This window comes from Pipistrellus hanaki (assembly GCF_964339955.1).
Source record: "Pipistrellus hanaki genome assembly, chromosome: 9".
Taxonomy (NCBI): Eukaryota; Metazoa; Chordata; class Mammalia; order Chiroptera; family Vespertilionidae; genus Pipistrellus; species Pipistrellus hanaki.
In genome coordinates this window covers 74,445,025-74,461,560 of record NC_140511.1, presented here as the reverse complement: position 1 = coordinate 74,461,560, position 16,536 = coordinate 74,445,025, and the positions used below count along the sequence as shown (strand labels likewise).

Sequence of the window (16,536 nt, the reverse complement as noted above, 5' to 3'; positions counted from 1 at the left end):
AGTAAGGAGTAGTGGGGAAAGAATGGAGGGATAAGGACACATATGTAATATTTTAATCAATAAAGAAAATAACACACACACACACACACACACACACACACACACACACACACCACACCCTGACTTGTTAATATAAAACCCAAGTCAAAAAGCAAAAACAAATAATAAAGTCTAAAGCCTCAAAACCTTCCAGTTGGGTTAAGTAGAGCTCAGATGATCCTATCTCCTAGAACTCAGCTGTAAGAGAAACTCTTTATGGCCCACCCCCGCCTCAGTCTTGAACCAATTACATGTCAAGAATGGGTGACGTCTAAACCATTCTTCTTTCAGCTTCTAGAGAGAGGAAGTCACCTCATATACTGTTTGACTCCTGTCCTGAAGGTACCTTCACTTGATTTCTCACTTCTGCCTCTTAATTTCCATCAATGATGAGATATATAACAAAGCTATTTTTTTTAGCATGCCATTCCCTAGAAATCTGTTTTGCCCGCCATCTTGGGAGATAATTAGTGCTCAAGGGATTATCCTGAGGCATTGAAGGGATAAAAAAACACACGCAGATTTAATTCTGTTCCATGTAGGTTCAACATAGTTTGTATTTTGTTGTATTCTGATATTTTGAGACTTGCCAGTCATCGTCTGCTTAATAGGGCTGTTAGAATATTTGTTGAACGAGAACATCCTCTTCCCCAGCCATGCTAAATGGTCCTGGGAAACCCCAAGAACTTCAAGTGGAAACACATACTGAGCTCTGTGGGTCCCTTTGTTTTGCAGGTGGAGATTCTGGAACATTCTCATAACGTCACCGTTGGTTATTACGCTACCAAAGGGAGGCTGGTGTACTTGCCTACAGTGGTGACCGAGATGCTGGGTGTTTACGGGGTCAGCAACCTCACTGCGGACCTGAAGCAGCATACCCCGAGCCTGCAGTCCGTGGCGGCCCTCGCCTCCCCGTGGCACCCCCAGCCTGCAGGCTACTTCCAGCTGAAAACAGGCAAGTTGCTCAGGACAAAAGGATTCTCTCCTTTCTGGGGTCAGGGGCAGTGCCAGGAAGACACCCATTAAAAAAAACTCCATTGTTAGCTACTCTGTCATCTCTTGTTCCTTCCCCAAAGGGCATTCTAATCCAATGTCCAAGTGCCTTGCACATCAACTTACATTTTTCCTGGATTTATTAGAAATACTTCTTCAGAAGAGCCTTTCGTCCTGCTGTATACAATTGGTACTTTTGTGCACCAAGGACTGTCGTTTTTATTTTTTCCCCCCCTCTGCATTATGGGTACTGATAAAAGCAAGTAGCCATAAAAGCTATGCTCTGGAGCAACACATGGCAGATGCCACTGAATTAGAATCTCTGAGCTTAGGCCTTGGGATCTTTCTTCCAAGCTTCCTGCTGATTCCAAACCACAAGCATAGATAGAGAAACCATTGGGATGGAAAGACTTCATCAACTCAACCATGCAGGCTACTTGATTATTCCCCCCTCCAAAGAAGCAGAAGGCATTTGGATGCCTTAGGTTATTCTTTTTAAGCATCGTGGAGCAGACGTCTACATATTCCAATCAAATGGAATCACAGAAGCCCTTTGCATTCCAAGGGATCTCTGGTCTCATCACACTTTTAATTCTTCCAGGTTATCAATCATGCTAAGAGCCATTCCTCCTAGTAAAACTACAGCCAGACCTTGTCTCCCTCCCTCGCCTGATTGCTCTGATGTAAACATGGTGGTTTTATATTAGGACTGCTACTGAGCCCGAGTGTGGATTTATTACTCTCGTTCCAGTGCTTCAGTTTGTGAGCCCGTCAGACAACATCCAGTCCTGCAGGTTTGCTCAGACCATGGAGCAGAGGCTGCAGAAGGCCTTCCAGGACGCCGAGAGGAAGGTGCTGAGCGCCCAGAGCAACCTGACGATTCAGGTGAGGAGGGCGCTGGAGCCGGTGGTTGACAGAGACCAGTCATAACGCAGATAGACATTGGCAAGAGGTGGCGTGGTCCCCCATTTCAAAGCTTCGTGGGGTGAATGGTACTTTGCACTTGGGCGTGTGATGTAGGCAGGACACAGTGCCGCTCTGGGGCCCCTGAGTCCAGTCCATCCCGCACTGATGAGGCTGTCTGTAATACGGGTGCTGTGTCGCTCTTTACCTGCTGTGGTTTGGGATTTTATGTTTATTTTCCCACGTGAAGATGCCTCAGGCCTTTCCAATACATTTATTATTTTTAAAAATTGAACGAGAATATACTATGTAAGATATGTCAACTGTCTCCTAGAAAATGAATCATTTTTAAATAGCTAACTCACTAAGATGTGCCTATTCTGTGATTTTCATTGACTGTTTATGTGGATATTTTCCAAATATCCACATGAACAGTCACCTTACATCACACACACACACACACACACACACACACACACACACCTATATATTCTATGTGCCAGGACTGTGCTAAGTATTTAATGAATATTTTGCTACATAATACTTAAAACTTCCTTCTGAGGTTTATCATTATTATTTCAGAGGAGGAAACTGAGAGAAAGGTGAGAAACTTCCAGAAGATCACATAGTTGGTACAAAATAGAACAAAGACTTGAGCCAAAGCCCACACTGGCTACACTGGCATCAGTGCAAAATAGAAATGGGGCCCTTGGTGAAACTTTTACAAACACATGGATTATTTTCCAGGAAAATCCCACTCCTGGTTTACTGTATTTCAATTTCCTGGATTTTCAGTAGCTATGCTATCAGAAGCCTTTCTTAGACCTTTTTTTTTTTTTTTTTTTTTTTTTTCAGTTGTGTAGATACCATCCCACTAAAGACAGATGCTTCTTAATGGTATTTATCCAGCCACCAAATTTCTCTAATTAACTGAACTAGCCAATGTCTCTAAACTAAAAGCCTTTGCAATGAAACTCAGTGGTTTTGAAATTGACATTTAGCATAAGTGAATTATCAGCAAAGCCAATATGATGTAGAAAGCATTCAATTGAATTTGAATGAGAAGCTTTCCTTTTCTAGATCAATCAAAAGTGGAAGTGTCTCATTATGATTTGGTTTATTTTAGACTAAAATCTAAGAATGTGTCACAGACTTAAGATTTATGTCAGGACTATGACTCAGCTCTTTGGTGGGAGAGCTTTTGTTTCTGATGGCACTTGGAACTTCATAGGTAGAATCTTAGCTAGAACTTCATAGCTAGAACATGCTGTATTCAGAAGCACAGATGTAGTGAGCACCTGCTATTCATCAGGCACTGGGAGGGACACCGAAATAAGAAAGTGGTCCTTGGCTTTAGCAAGTAAGAGACCTTTCTTGGAAAAGATTACAACAAGCAATTTGAAAATTGTATCTAAATAGTTTTTAGATGCCCTTAAGATTATCAACAGCTTTTTAAAAATATATGTTTTTATTGATTTTTAGAATGAGAAGAAGGGAGAGGGATAGAGTGATAGAAACATTGATGAGAGAGAAGCATATGATCAGCTGTCTCCTGCCCCCTCCCTTCTTGGAATCAAGCCCATGACCTGGGCATGTGTCCTGACCAGGAATGAAACCCTGACCTCCTGGTTCATAGGTAGATGCTCAACCACTGAGCCATGCTGGCTAGGAAATAACTCTTTTTAAAAAATCTTTATTGTCGAAAGCATTACATAGTTCCTCCTTAATAACTCTAGGAATGAATGGTTAACTGGGTGAACCCCATTTCTCTTTTTGCCTTGGCCGCCAGGAAGCCCAGAGACAAGGCTGTTGCCTGGGTTTAGTAGCCCTCTCAGCCCCTGTGTCATGCAGAGATAGCTGAATGACAGCCATTCCCCTGGGATTGTCTTTAATCTGTTTTTCCAGAACCTGGTTTTATAATTACAACTTTCCATTTCATTGTATTAAATATAATTTGTGAAGCACTTTGGATTCTCTGTGGAATAAGACTACATAAATATTTAATTTGTTTGTTTAGAAAGTTATTGAAAAGATGACTTACAATTATTTTTTTTACTTGTATAGCGTTGATATTAGAGGGTAGATAACAGTTGATTCAATTAAGAATTTTTGGTACAGCCCTACTGGTTTGGTTTAGTGGATAGACTCTATCCACTAAACCAAACCAGCTAGGGCTGTTTATCAACAGCTTTTTTTAAAAAAATATGTTTTTTATTGATTTTTAGTGCAAGAAGAAGGGAGAGGGATAGAGAGATAGAAACATTGATGAGAGAAGCATCATTGATCAGCTGCCTCCTGCCCCCTCCTATCTGGGAATCGAGCCCACCACCTGGCATGTCAAATGGCTCGGCTACCGTGGAAAACTGTCTGGCAGTTCCTCAAAAAAATTAAACATAGAATCACCGTATGACCCAGCAATTCTACTGCTGGATATATAACCAACGTAATTGAAAGCAGGGACTTGAACAGATATTTGTATATCCCATGTTCGTAGCAGCATTATTCACAACAGCCAGAAGGTAGAAGCATCCCAAGTGTCCACCCACAGATGAATGGACAAATAAATGCGGTGTATCGATACGACCGAATGCTGTTCCTCCTAAGAAAGGAACTTAATTCTGACACATGCTATGACATGCATGAACCTTGAGGACAGTGTGCTAAGTGAAATAAGTCAGACACAAAAAGGACAAGCAGTGTATGACTCCATTTATAGAAGGTATTACATTTTTTCAAATTAATAGAGACAGAAAGTAGAATGGTGGTTGCTAGGGGCTGGTGAGAAGAAGAAATGGGAGGTGGTTGTTCGATGGATGGCTGCTGGTGGTGGCTGCACAACGATGTACATGTACTTAACGCCACCACACTGTACACTTACAATGGTTAACGTGGTAAAATGTATGTGTGTTACCACAATAGAAATGTATGAAACGGATATAATGTTATAGGTCAGTTAGACTCCCATAAAAATATTCTTAGCTTAAAAAGGTAAGAATATTAGATGATTATACACATGGGATTCCTCCATCGCGGTGGGATTTGGATTCTTGGGGTGCTGCTGGTTGAGTATTTCCGGAGGTCCCCTCCCCACCCCCCGTGAAGATATAAATGTGGTAAAAGGCTTATTTTCGTGGAGTTACACTCCTCAGGTTGTATAAAGTTTCATGTCCCTTATCTCAGTCCTGAAACTGGAGCAGCTGGAGCTTTTGTAGCGCTAAAAGCAAAGCCAGTGTCCAGAGTTTTCATTCCATGGTGGAGGGGGGATCTGAGGGAGCATGAGGCCAGATTCAGTCCGTCAGTCTATTGTGCGGGTCCCACGTGGCCGTGAGCCACGTGGGTGAATGCAAGGTGTGGGAGTCCCTGCAAGCCAGGAGTCAGGTGTGAGCAGCAAGAGAGGGGGGTCCCTTTGTTCAGGAGCTTAAGTAGCAAATCTCCAGCTTGCCAGTGGCCATACCTGTTCCAGCCACTGGCTTGTTCCCAGGTGTGACTGACAGGTAAGCGCCTTCCAAGTCACCCAGACCTTACTGGGCGTGTGTCTATTGCCCAGTCCCTCCCTCAGTGATCTGCAGGGGATAGACTTGGAGAATGTTAACTGCAGCTTTCTGGCAACCTTGCATAAATGGGATGCCTATATTTTCTAACTTCCTTTTTCCGTCTTTCCTGTTACTAATGAACAGCTTATTGTAACGGTATCATAATTACCTGGTCAAGTACCATGTGCACAGAGGCACCCTTACTGCAGGCTGTTTGGGACCCAGTGGGTTTTGTTGAAAAGCAGAAAATAAAATGTTCACTTAGAGATAAATGTTGGAGATAAAGGCTGTAAAGTTATTTTAGTGGTAACTTTTATGGGTGACAGTACAGAGAGGTCTTTTGAATTGTTCAGAAGGAAGTGCCTTCCTTTTTTGGTAAGTTGAGAGTGAGGCATGCATACCTGTGGCTAAAACCACATTCCAAAAATACTTGCAGAGAGGACAGTTGTAAGAGCTGACCAGCAATGTTGACTCCCTAGGTCCGTGGTTGGCAAACTGCAACTCGAGAGCCACATGCGGCTCTTTGGCCCCTTGAGTGTGGCTCTTCCACAAAATACCACGGCCTGGGCGAGTCTATTTTGAAGAAGTGGCGTTAGAAGTTCAAGTTTTAAAAATGTGGCTCTCAAAAGAAATGTCAATCGTTGTCCTGTTGATATTTGGCTCTTTTGACTAATGAGTTTGCCGACCACTGCCCTAGATCATTAGTCATGGGACAATATTATATACTCTGTGACCATATAAGATAATTTAAAAGGAACTTCCGTGCATGGGGAAAATAACGAGAAGAAGGTATTCTTGACCACCTTCTTCAAAGTAGGGTTTACAGGAAAGTTGCAGGCATATGAATGTCAGCACACAGGGTCTGGGAAAGAAGGAGAGCTGCCAGCCCCTGGCCGGAAGGAAGGGCACTCAAATGAAGACAATTTGAGGAAATTCAATAGAAGTGACTCTTCCCAGAAGCCTGACAGGCACTGGGGAAACCACGGGGACGGTGCAGTACCCGAAACAGGAACAATTGGGACTCAGGGGGCAGGGAAAGGAGCAGTTACAGGAAGCCAGAGGCCCGAGCTGCCTCTCGGGAGCTTTGACCCCACAGGGAGGGAGTCCCCAACACCAATACTCTGATCTCACTCTCCCTCTCTCCACATCCTTCTGATCTCCCTTAAAAAAAAAAAAAAAAAAAAAAAAAAAAAAAGGATATGTTTTTTAAAATGTTTTTTAAAATTTATTTTTTGAGAGAGAGGAAGAGAGAAAAGCATTGATGTGAGAGAAACATCGATTGGTTACCTCCCATATGTGCCCTGACTGGGAATTGAACCTGCAACCTTTTGGAGACATTTCAACCTACTGACCTCCCTCTAGCTAAAGCCAGAGGGCAAAGGAGCCCCCTGGGGTGGTCTGGTGCACAAAGGGTCTGCTTCCGGGGATGCTGAACAGGACAAGAGGGGGTGGCACGTGGGTGGGGAGGAGGAAGGAGCAGACAGATGCTGCCCCCCGAAGTGGAATGACTTCCTACTGCATCTGCTTTTCAAATCTCATCTGTGGGATATTTTTGTCCGTACCCTGACCCAGAAAACCTCGTTTTCCAGTAACGAAAAATCCGACTTGGACAAAAGGAGAGAAGAAAAACACACCATCTCATGCTTATATTTACATGTCCTATATTGAACTCATAGGCCGCAAGAAACCATAATCACTCTCTAAAGAAGCTATTGATGTATCTGAATTTGTTTCTAATCACTATTTGTTACTGGACTTATACATTCCCTGTCCTTCCAACTTGAAAATCCCCACCGGCCCCCCAAATTTGATTTGAGCTTTTTTTCTATCTGAGCTCGTGAGTCCTCCTTAAATGGAACATATCCGTGCTGTAGGAGCAATCTGAGACCGTCTAGCCCCTGGGGAAAATACACACCAGGGGTTAGAACCTCAAAGACTGCCTAGGTGTGAATCCTGGCTCTGTCACTTCTTAGCTGTGTGACCTTGGGCAAGCCCCCTGGTCCTTCCGGGCCTCAGTTTCCCCCTCTGCCAAAGGGAATCCTAATTGGATGCACCTCCTGGGGTGGCGGCGAGGGTTAGATGGGATAAGGTGCCCTTCGCACGATGCCTGGCACGGAGCCCACCATCAGTGAGTGACCACCGTTGTTATTCTTGTCTCTTCCTCGCTCTTCCCCCACTTCCCTTTCAGTCCTCCCCTCAATTTTCCTCAGAAACGTCTTCTCCCACGGCCTCCCTGAAACAGACCCCCATCTGATTAGGCATGTCTCCCTCCCCTTTCCTCCCATGTCCATTCAGATCGTGAGCACGTCCAACGCCTCCCAGACGGTCACCTTGGTGTACGCGGTGGCCAACCGGAGCTCCTTCCTCAATGGCACCATGGCCAGCAGCCTCCTCCGCCAGCTCTCGGCCGAGCTGGTGGGGTTCTACCTCACCTACCCGCCGCTCTCCATTGCTGAACGTGAGTACGTCCCCGGCACGCGGGGACCCTGCCCGTGTCCCCGGGGGGCCTTTCTCCATTTGGCAAACACCCATGGTGCCAGGCTGCACACGAAGTCTTCTGCCGTGAGACAGCTGGACTAGGTGATAACACGGAGATGGCACTGATGACAAATTTATTATTGCACATTAAGGAAACAAGCACTGGCTAGGTGCCTTTGCTCTTCGCATGTCTCTTCTCTCGTTTACTCCTTGCAACCGGCCTCTGAGGCCGGTGCAAAATTATTAGCACCCTTTTGCAGGTAAGAAAACTAAAGTTTGTTAAGTTTAGTGGAGCGTCCACACTTACACGGCTGGTCAGGCGTGGAATTTGAGCCCACGTCGTCTGCCTCTGAGGTTATAAGCCCACCTGGTAGGGCGCTTGCCCTCGTGGCGATACGGATTGCTGTAATTTCCCCCACTCCTACCATCAGCAGATGTCCCGGGGGCTTTGGGCCTTGGCCTGGCTACAGATATCAGTGCAGCTAATTTGCCATCAGCATCGTGGCTTCCCTTGAAGAAGTCCCCATAGCCTTGTGGCTCGTCTTCCATTAATGCCTCAGTTACATGCAGCCATGCAGCAGGCACAGGCTTTGAAGACCATACAGCCTACATTCTGTCTCCAGACACTTACTTGGTGCCCAAAGGAAGTAAAGATTTGTGCTCTTAAATGTAACAATTGATCCTTTCCCAAGGTCCACTGAGCAAGCTTTTTATAAATCACGCTAGAGGCCCGATGCACAAAATTTGTGAAGAGTAGGCCTTCCTTCCGCTGGGTGCAACGCCGGCTTCATCTGGAAGGATGTCCAGTCTAATTAGCATATTCTGCTTCTATTGTTATAGATACTAGAGGCCCACCCGGTGCACCAATTTGTGTACCAGTGGGATCCCTCAGCATGGAATGCAGGATTGAGCCGAAACTGTGGCCCGAAATCCCCTGCTCTCCGAAATCCCCTGAAGGGGTCCCAGATTGTGAGAGGGTGCAGGCCAGGTTGAGGGACCCCACCAGTGCACAGTTGAGGCTGGGGAGGGACACAGGAGGTTGGCCGGGAGGGCTCCAGGGCATGTCCAGCCCCTCTTGCTCATTCAGTCCCCATCTGCCAGGTGGGCCCCAGCAGCAAGCTAACCTACCGTTCAGAGCGTCTAACCCCTAGTGATCAGTGCACATCATAGTGACTGGTCAACTGGTCAACCGTCTGCCCCCTGGTGGTCAGTGCACATCATAGTGAGCGGTTGAGTGACTTTAGCATATCATTAGCATACTACACTTTGACTGGTTGAATGGACAACTGGACATTTAGCATATTAGGCTTTTATTATATAGGATTAGCAAAATCCTTTCTGTTCTTCTGTGGTTGCTTTCGATAGGTAAACAAGGGAGATGATGTGTGTGGCTATGTGTTAGCACAAGATAGGCATTCCAAAATTTTTTTGGACGTTTGTTTAATAGCAAGCTTTTGCGAATTTCCTCGCAGTGAGCAAATATAACTGGGCTTAATGCAAAAGGTGGTATCATAAAGGAAAGTATCATGTCACCTAGCAGCAAGTGAAGAATTTACTTTCTTTCATCTTGATATTTTGATAATCACAACAGCTAAGGTTTGCTGGGCACTTACTGTGTGCCAGTGCTGTGCTAAGCCCTTCACATGTGTGAACGCTGATGGTCACTGCACCTGTCAAAAGATGTTTGTTAATGAGCACTGGGCTGCTAAACTTCGTCCTTGACATTGGAAAAATACATTCGAGAGAGAAAAATTTCTGAAAATGGTAGTGCCGGTTTGGTATTTTACAAGAGAAAGCAACAGTTAGGACGGGTTCCACTTAAGAGATTTTGATGGAAAAACTGAAAGAGCAGAAACTCTTCGTCAGAAAGGGAGCTCTTAGCTGAGCGTTTTCGCTTTCTGAACAGCAAGGCAGTTCGGGCCTGCATGGCATAGAGCTCCTCAGGATGATAGAGCAGGACTCAGCTGCTTCATATTTTGTCACCTACGTCCGTGTCCCTTAACAATGTTTACATATAAAACTCGTGAAAGTGATTTGATGTGTTTCTTACTTGTTCTAGCGCTGGAATATCCCAACCTTGACATATCGGAGACAACCAGAGACTACTGGGTAATTACAGGTAATCTCTTATTTCCCCTTTCAGTCTACCAGGTTGGTTGGTTGGTTGTTGTTGTTGTTGTTGTTGTGTGTGTGTGTTTTAAACTGCATGTCAAAAAGAAAAAGAAAAACCTTAAAAAATTAAAACTGCATGTTACTCGGTGATAGGATTGGCATCCTTTTTTTGGTCCTGTCCTATGAGTCAGGGAGTTACTTTCACAGAACCAGGAGTGGGTGGAGCAAGCTGAAACAAGAAAACTCTCTCTCTCTCTCTCTCTCTCTCTCTCTCTCACACACACACACACACACACACACACACCACCCTGAAGATGAACATTAGATAAGCCATTCAAAATAGCAAGCTGCAAGGCCCAGCGAGTGGCCCCCTCTTTGCAGAAAGTGGACCGCTCGGGAGGAACAGCATTTACCTGCGGACGTGCAGGGCGTGTCTGTGTGAATGGTTGTCTGTGTCCAGACTGGAGGCCTTTCTGCACCGCCCCACAGAATGCCAGTGGGAGTCAGGAATGCCAACACGCACTCCCCGCTCCCCCCCGGGCACGAGGCCCACGCCCACACCAGTCCTGTGGAGCCCGGGCGTGTCCTGACGGGGAGGGCGGGTGGAAGTAGAAGGGTGTTTGGGTGGCATTTTCTTTTTTTCCCCTTGACATTTCCCAGCTGAGCTTTACGAAACAGCAAAAACAGTTCTTGTTTTTCAAAATCCCGACAGTAGTTCTGAAAAGCCAAGAAGCAAGGATTGGCAGCAAAGAGAGAAGGCAGGTGTTTCTAGGAGGAAACGTGGACAGGCCAGCCATAAAGGGAAGGGCCAGGAGGGGAGGTAGTGGCCTCCGAGGGCTGCCATGGAAGGTCCCCCGGACTGGGGTGGGTGGGGCTTCAACGATTCTAGAGGCTGGAAGTCCAAGATTGAGGTACAAGCAGGGTTGATTTCTCTTGTGGCCTCTCTTTTTGGCTTCCCTCTGTGTGTGTCTGTGTCCTAATTTTCTCTTCTTATAAGGACACAGTCATAGTGGATTAGGGTCCACTTCTATGATCTCATTTTACCTCAGTTCCCTCTTTAAAAGATCTGCCTCCACGTACAGTCGCCTTCTGAGGGAATGGGGGTTAGGACTTCGGCACCTGAATTTTGGGAGGAAGCAGTCCAGCCCACAGCAAGGAGGAAGGGAGGTCCCGTAAATCCTGGAAGATGTGCCTGGGCGAGCAAGCCCATCTAAAACCCGCTTCCTCCCTCCCCACTTCCTCCCTTCTCGTTTCTCCCTCCCACGCTGCGCAGGCGAGACGGGCCACTGCCTACACACGGGCACAGGAGCACACCCTTGCGAGGGGGCCTGCTCAAGACCTCTCCTAAATTGCAGAAAATTGCTTTTCTTTCTCTCCTGCGGAGCCATGGATATGCAGAGATTTTTTTTTTTTTAACCTGCTAAGACAAATTAAAGAAATGTGTTTAAAAAATTAAAAAAAATAAACCTCCCCAGAGTGTATGCCCAAGAGAGAGACAGTGCTAACACATTTTCCAAACCAGCAGGTTATGTAACATTCACAAAACCATTTTTTTAATCCACCAGAAATGCTGCTTTTTCATGTGCAGAGGTTTTTCCCTCTTCTGTTAACGTGAAGGTTTACATTGAATGGAAGCACATCCACTCTCGAACACCGGATGTCTGAGATGACCCCCTGTTTCAGCCTGCCCTTGTGTGCCCGTGCCTCTACTGTAGTGACTTCACCTTAATAAGAAACTCCACACATGGTCTTGTTTTCAGGATCTTCTTGGGGCCTGACGCCTGTACCCTCACCTCCGTAACCCTCATTTCTTTCTTCCTTCCTTCCTTCCTTTCTTTCTTCCTTTCTTTCTTCCTTCCTTTCTTTCTTTTCTTTCTTTTTAAAAATATATTTTATTGATTTTTTTACAGAGAAGAAGGGAGAGGGATAGAGAGCTAGAAACATCAATGAGAAACATCGATCAGCTGCCTCCTATGCTCCTCTCCCCGTCCCCCCCCCCCACTGGGTACATGCCCTCGACTGGAATCGAACCTGGGACCCCTCAATCCGCAGGCTAATGCTCTGTCCTCTGAGCCAAACCGGTTTTGGCTAACCTTCATTTCTTGTTGCTGCTGTGGCTGTTGGTGATCAGAAGAAACAGTGGCTTCCATCACTGTGTTTTTGGGGCAGTTGGGGCAGTTAGTGCTTGGTGGGAGGGGACCGAAACCAGCTCAGAACAATCTTCCTTTGCTTTGGCTCTTCCTCATGCCACGGGCAGCCACCACAAACCTTTCACCATTAGTTACAGAAGGGGTAGGAGATTGGGAACAGAGAGATGGAGAGAGCTTTGTTCATCCTGTTCAAACCCACAGCCCCCTGAATAACCAACCACTCTGCTGTTCACTCCCAGACAGCCATCACGGGCACCCTCCCTACTGCCCATCGGTAACCTGGAGCAACTTTCCTTTATTTAGTTTGTAGTATAAAACCCTGCCATGTTTTCCTCTGTATGCCCACTGAACTTACATATTTGCACACTGCATACGTCTCCCCCCTCCCCCAGTGCGGGTCTCTTTTTGGTGGAAAGTCATTGGCTGAGGGTGACTCCTGTGGTCAGCCCACCCTTATGGAGAGCCCAGGAGCTACTCTGCTGTCCTTGTGTCTTGCAGTCCAGCAGAATGGAGAGGTACAGACTTAATATTGCTGCCTGACAGGTGAGAGCCCAGCTCAGGTTTGAAGTCTGTCTCTATTTCACCCACCAGGGGCAAAATGCTCCAGACCCAGCCAGCGCAGGGTTCCTTCTGGCCTCAACTCTGCTACATACAAACTGAGTGTGTCCTTGAGCCAGTCACCCAGACCCTGTGTGCGTCCCACTCTCTCCCTTAGAATCAGAAATCAGGAGATGAACTTTCAGGTTCTTTTGGCTCTGAATGTGAGGGATTCAACCACCAATAAAACAGTTCAGATCGAATGCAGGAAACTGAACCAGGTCTGATCATTGGGACTTTCCGGCCCAGCTGCCGCCTGAGGACACAGTCTCTACGCATAGAACAAGGAGGCACATTGGAGCTGTCCAGGTGCTGATTCCATGTCACCCTGTGGGAGGTTCCCTCAACCTCCTCACTTCGCTGGAACACCTCCCCCACCACCGACCCCCAACTTTTAAAATTGTGGCAAAATACACACAACATGAACATTTCCGTTTTGGCCATTCAACAATTCAGTGGCATTAAATATATTCACAGCGTTGTACCATCGTCACTGCTATTACTTCTGGAGCTTTTTCATCTCCTGGCTATCTCTTTCTTCAATGTCACTGGGATTCTCACAAAGTAATAACCCATGATGAAGTTCTCTGTGTCCTATGTCCTCTCTCCTACTCTTCCCATTGGTCAGGAAAGGCCAACTTAGAAGTAACCCTTCAGCAGTTGATTATGAGATTTTACTAGAGGGGCAGCTCTGAATGAGCAAGAGCAGGGCTCTCCTGTCTGGGGCCCGGGGTAGGCTATGTCAGGAGGGATTCCCAGGGGCCTCTGTGGGGCCTGCCCCAGTGGGAACGGCACCTGAGCGTTTTCTCGTTGTCGGCAGGAATCCCGCTGACAGCTGAGCTGCGAGTTCCTCCCAAGGGCCCTAGAAAGAGAGCGGCTTTATGCCCTCCATGGGGATTATTCGGTATTTATGGCCTCAGGGAAGTAATTTCTGAGACTCAGCCGTGGATTTTACTTCTCTCTCCATCAGTTAAAAATAATTCTCTGTAGCTCAGTGCCCGTTGCTTGCTCTGGCCCTGAGCAGAATGCTATCATAAGGGCACATTCTTTATAACCAAGCTGTGTCCGTATCCCAGTAGATGGCTGGCATTAATGGTCTTTAGCTGTACTGTGGTAGGACAAACTCCCCAACCCACGTACGTTTTGGTTTCTTTAAGATGAGGATTGTTTTTTAGCATTTTTTTATTTCAAGGATGGCTGTGTGTGAAGGCAGTGTTTGTGTGTTTGGGATGAAGTGTGCTTCTCAAGGGACTTGGAGGAAAGCCTAGATTTGGGGACCTGACAGCAAAAGACCATCAGTCACTCCCACAGTCAGTGACCACTGCAGTCCTCACCCTGGTGTTCATCAAAATCCTTCCCCCAGCCCAAGCCACGGCCTGGAATTCCATGCCTTACCTGTTGATTGCAGGTGCCATGGAGTAGATGAAGCTCAGCGTGGAGGACAATGGGAAGAGGAGTTTCGTGTGCCTTCCATGCACTGAGCACTGTGCTAAGCTCCCTTATACATCTGGTCTCATTTCAGCCGTAGATCTCTTTGGGAATATAGTTGCTGTGATGTGGACTTCTGCCCTTTCTACAGAGGAGGACTCGGACGCAGACAGGGCCAGCTGCTTGCTGAAAGTCTCACACTGGCAAGAGCTCGCTCTTCCTGTCCCACTGTCCTGCCCTCAGATGGAAGAGTACCCAAGGGGCCCGGGGCAGCTTTGGGGTGGCTCTCAAAGTGGCCAAGAGGAGGGAGAGATGAGAACATGGAAAAGGGCGGTATGCCAGGTTGTAACGGCCCGATTTGCAGGACGGAGCATAGCTTCCTCAGCAAAGCTGTTGAGGAGGAAAAATAAAATAAGGGTAGCCCGGAGCCTGAGCTTTTCTGAGTGGGAACCAGCGGAAAATCCAGCTAGCCAGACCTGTATCTAGGCCGGATTCCCGTATGGACTCTAACAACACGTAATCTTCAATAAGGTTTGGATTTACTTCAGCAGCGTTAGACGCGTCTCAGCCCACGGAGGAAAGAGTCTGGGCTTTGTTTGGGTTGGGACGCTCACTTTTCTAGTCACTAGCTGTGACCTGGACAAGTCACTTAACCTTCCAGCATCTATAACACGTGGATAGCGATTCCCACCTCCTGGGGCTGTGGTTGAGAGCAAAGTGAGGTCAGGATGGCCAAGCCCTCACATGGGGTGCCTTGTGGCTGGGGCAGCGAAGGAGGCGGTTGTGGTTCTGAGTCAGCAGGGAGCCTGTCCGCTGAGTGACTACTGCCTTCTGCCCCTCCCCGCAGTGCTGCAGGGCGTGGACAATTCGCTGGTGGGTCTGCACAACCAGAGCTTCGCCCGGGTCATGGAGCAGCGCCTGGCCCAGCTGTTCATGATGTCCCAGCAGCAAGGCCGGCGGTTTAAACGGGCCACCACCCTGGGAAGCTACACCGTACAGGTGGGTGTTCGCGAAGCCTCCCGGGTCCTCTCGTACCTGGGGGAGAGGGGATGTGCTGCCTGAGGCTATGTCATCATGCTACGTGCAGAGGAGCAGGGGCACTGCAGACCGACTGAGCCATTTAATCAACGCTGCTCTTAGGGTGTGAGGTCAGGGGTCATGACATCAAAATGACGGGTGAGAGTTAGCTGCTCTCACTACTAGAGGATAAGGAAAGGAGGTTTTGGAACTGTTGGCAGGCACACAGATGTTTCTTCCACAGAAAGTTGTAAGGAAGCAGGCACAGGTTACTCAGCAGCCTGCTCCGTGGGCTGGATGAAGTCCCAGCTCTCGGGACTCCCAGGCCCTCTCACCACCACTGCTGTGAAGGGCAGGCACACCCATTGGCATTCCAGGTGCCGGTTCTGTTATCCTTATCTAGTCAATTTGGAAAAGCAGAGCCTTCCAGGATTATAACGGACACATGGCCACATAGGGATTTGGGCTAAGGACCGTAGCAGATGCTGTTGGTGCTCTGCCCAGATCCCTTTTCCATTTCTATCAGTGCCAGCAGCCACCTCTGAACCTTTACGGAAGGACTAGAGGCTCAGTGCACGAAATTCGTGCAAGAGTAGGCCTGCCTTCCCCCAGCTGTGGGCACCGGCTTTTCTCTGGCACCCAGACTGGCTTCCCTTGCAGCCCTGCCTTCATCTGGAAGGACCTCTGGTCTAATTAGCATATTACACTTTTATTATTATAGATTGCTCTTGAGATGCAGGAACCCACGTAGCCCACACTATGGCGGCTGGAAGTGCCTGGGAATTAATTAACCTTTGGGCTGGGGTATAAATACCTCAGCTCCCTGGTCTCCTAGCTAGGAGAATTCTGAAATGTATCTTTTCCATCACTTCCACAGCTTTCCCACAGAATTAAGCGTTCATTACCCACTGTGGTAACTGGCTTAATAACACCCTTTTTAGCTCCCTCCCAACCCCTCCCTCTATCCCCCCCCCCCCCACCCTATCACCTATTCACCTTCTTGCCAGTTCCTTTCAGCTCAGCTCTCAAATAAACTATAAACACTCAACTCTTCTGAGTCTGTTCCTCGGGACCCTAGGAGCAGACAGTGGCCATTCCCAAAATAGGGACTCTAAGCCTCTAGATTCATTACCTGGTTCAAGCGAGAGTGAGACTCTCTAGCGTATTCTAGCCAATCCTCATGCCTTGCATAGCCCTCATTTCACCCAAGGAGAACCCATTTCTGACATTTTTGAGCAAGGTAACACATTACAGAAGGGAACCCTCAGTAGCTGCCTCCCGGGTGG

At 47.3% G+C, this 16,536-nt stretch overlaps 1 protein-coding gene across 5 annotated transcripts in view; it reads left to right on the top strand.

The window, feature by feature from the left end:
• KIAA1549L (KIAA1549 like) overlaps positions 1 to 16,536 on the top strand; it is a 190,293-nt gene that overhangs the window by 111,193 nt on the left and 62,564 nt on the right. For all 5 annotated transcript variants that reach the window (XM_084894514.1, XM_084894513.1, XM_084894517.1 and 2 more), the window contains 5 exons: positions 775 to 994; positions 1,784 to 1,917; positions 7,764 to 7,926; positions 10,006 to 10,065; positions 15,081 to 15,232. In XM_084894514.1, the coding sequence (XP_084750640.1) occupies positions 775 to 994; positions 1,784 to 1,917; positions 7,764 to 7,926; positions 10,006 to 10,065; positions 15,081 to 15,232 (729 nt within the window). The remainder of the gene's footprint in view (positions 1 to 774; positions 995 to 1,783; positions 1,918 to 7,763; positions 7,927 to 10,005; positions 10,066 to 15,080; positions 15,233 to 16,536) is intronic.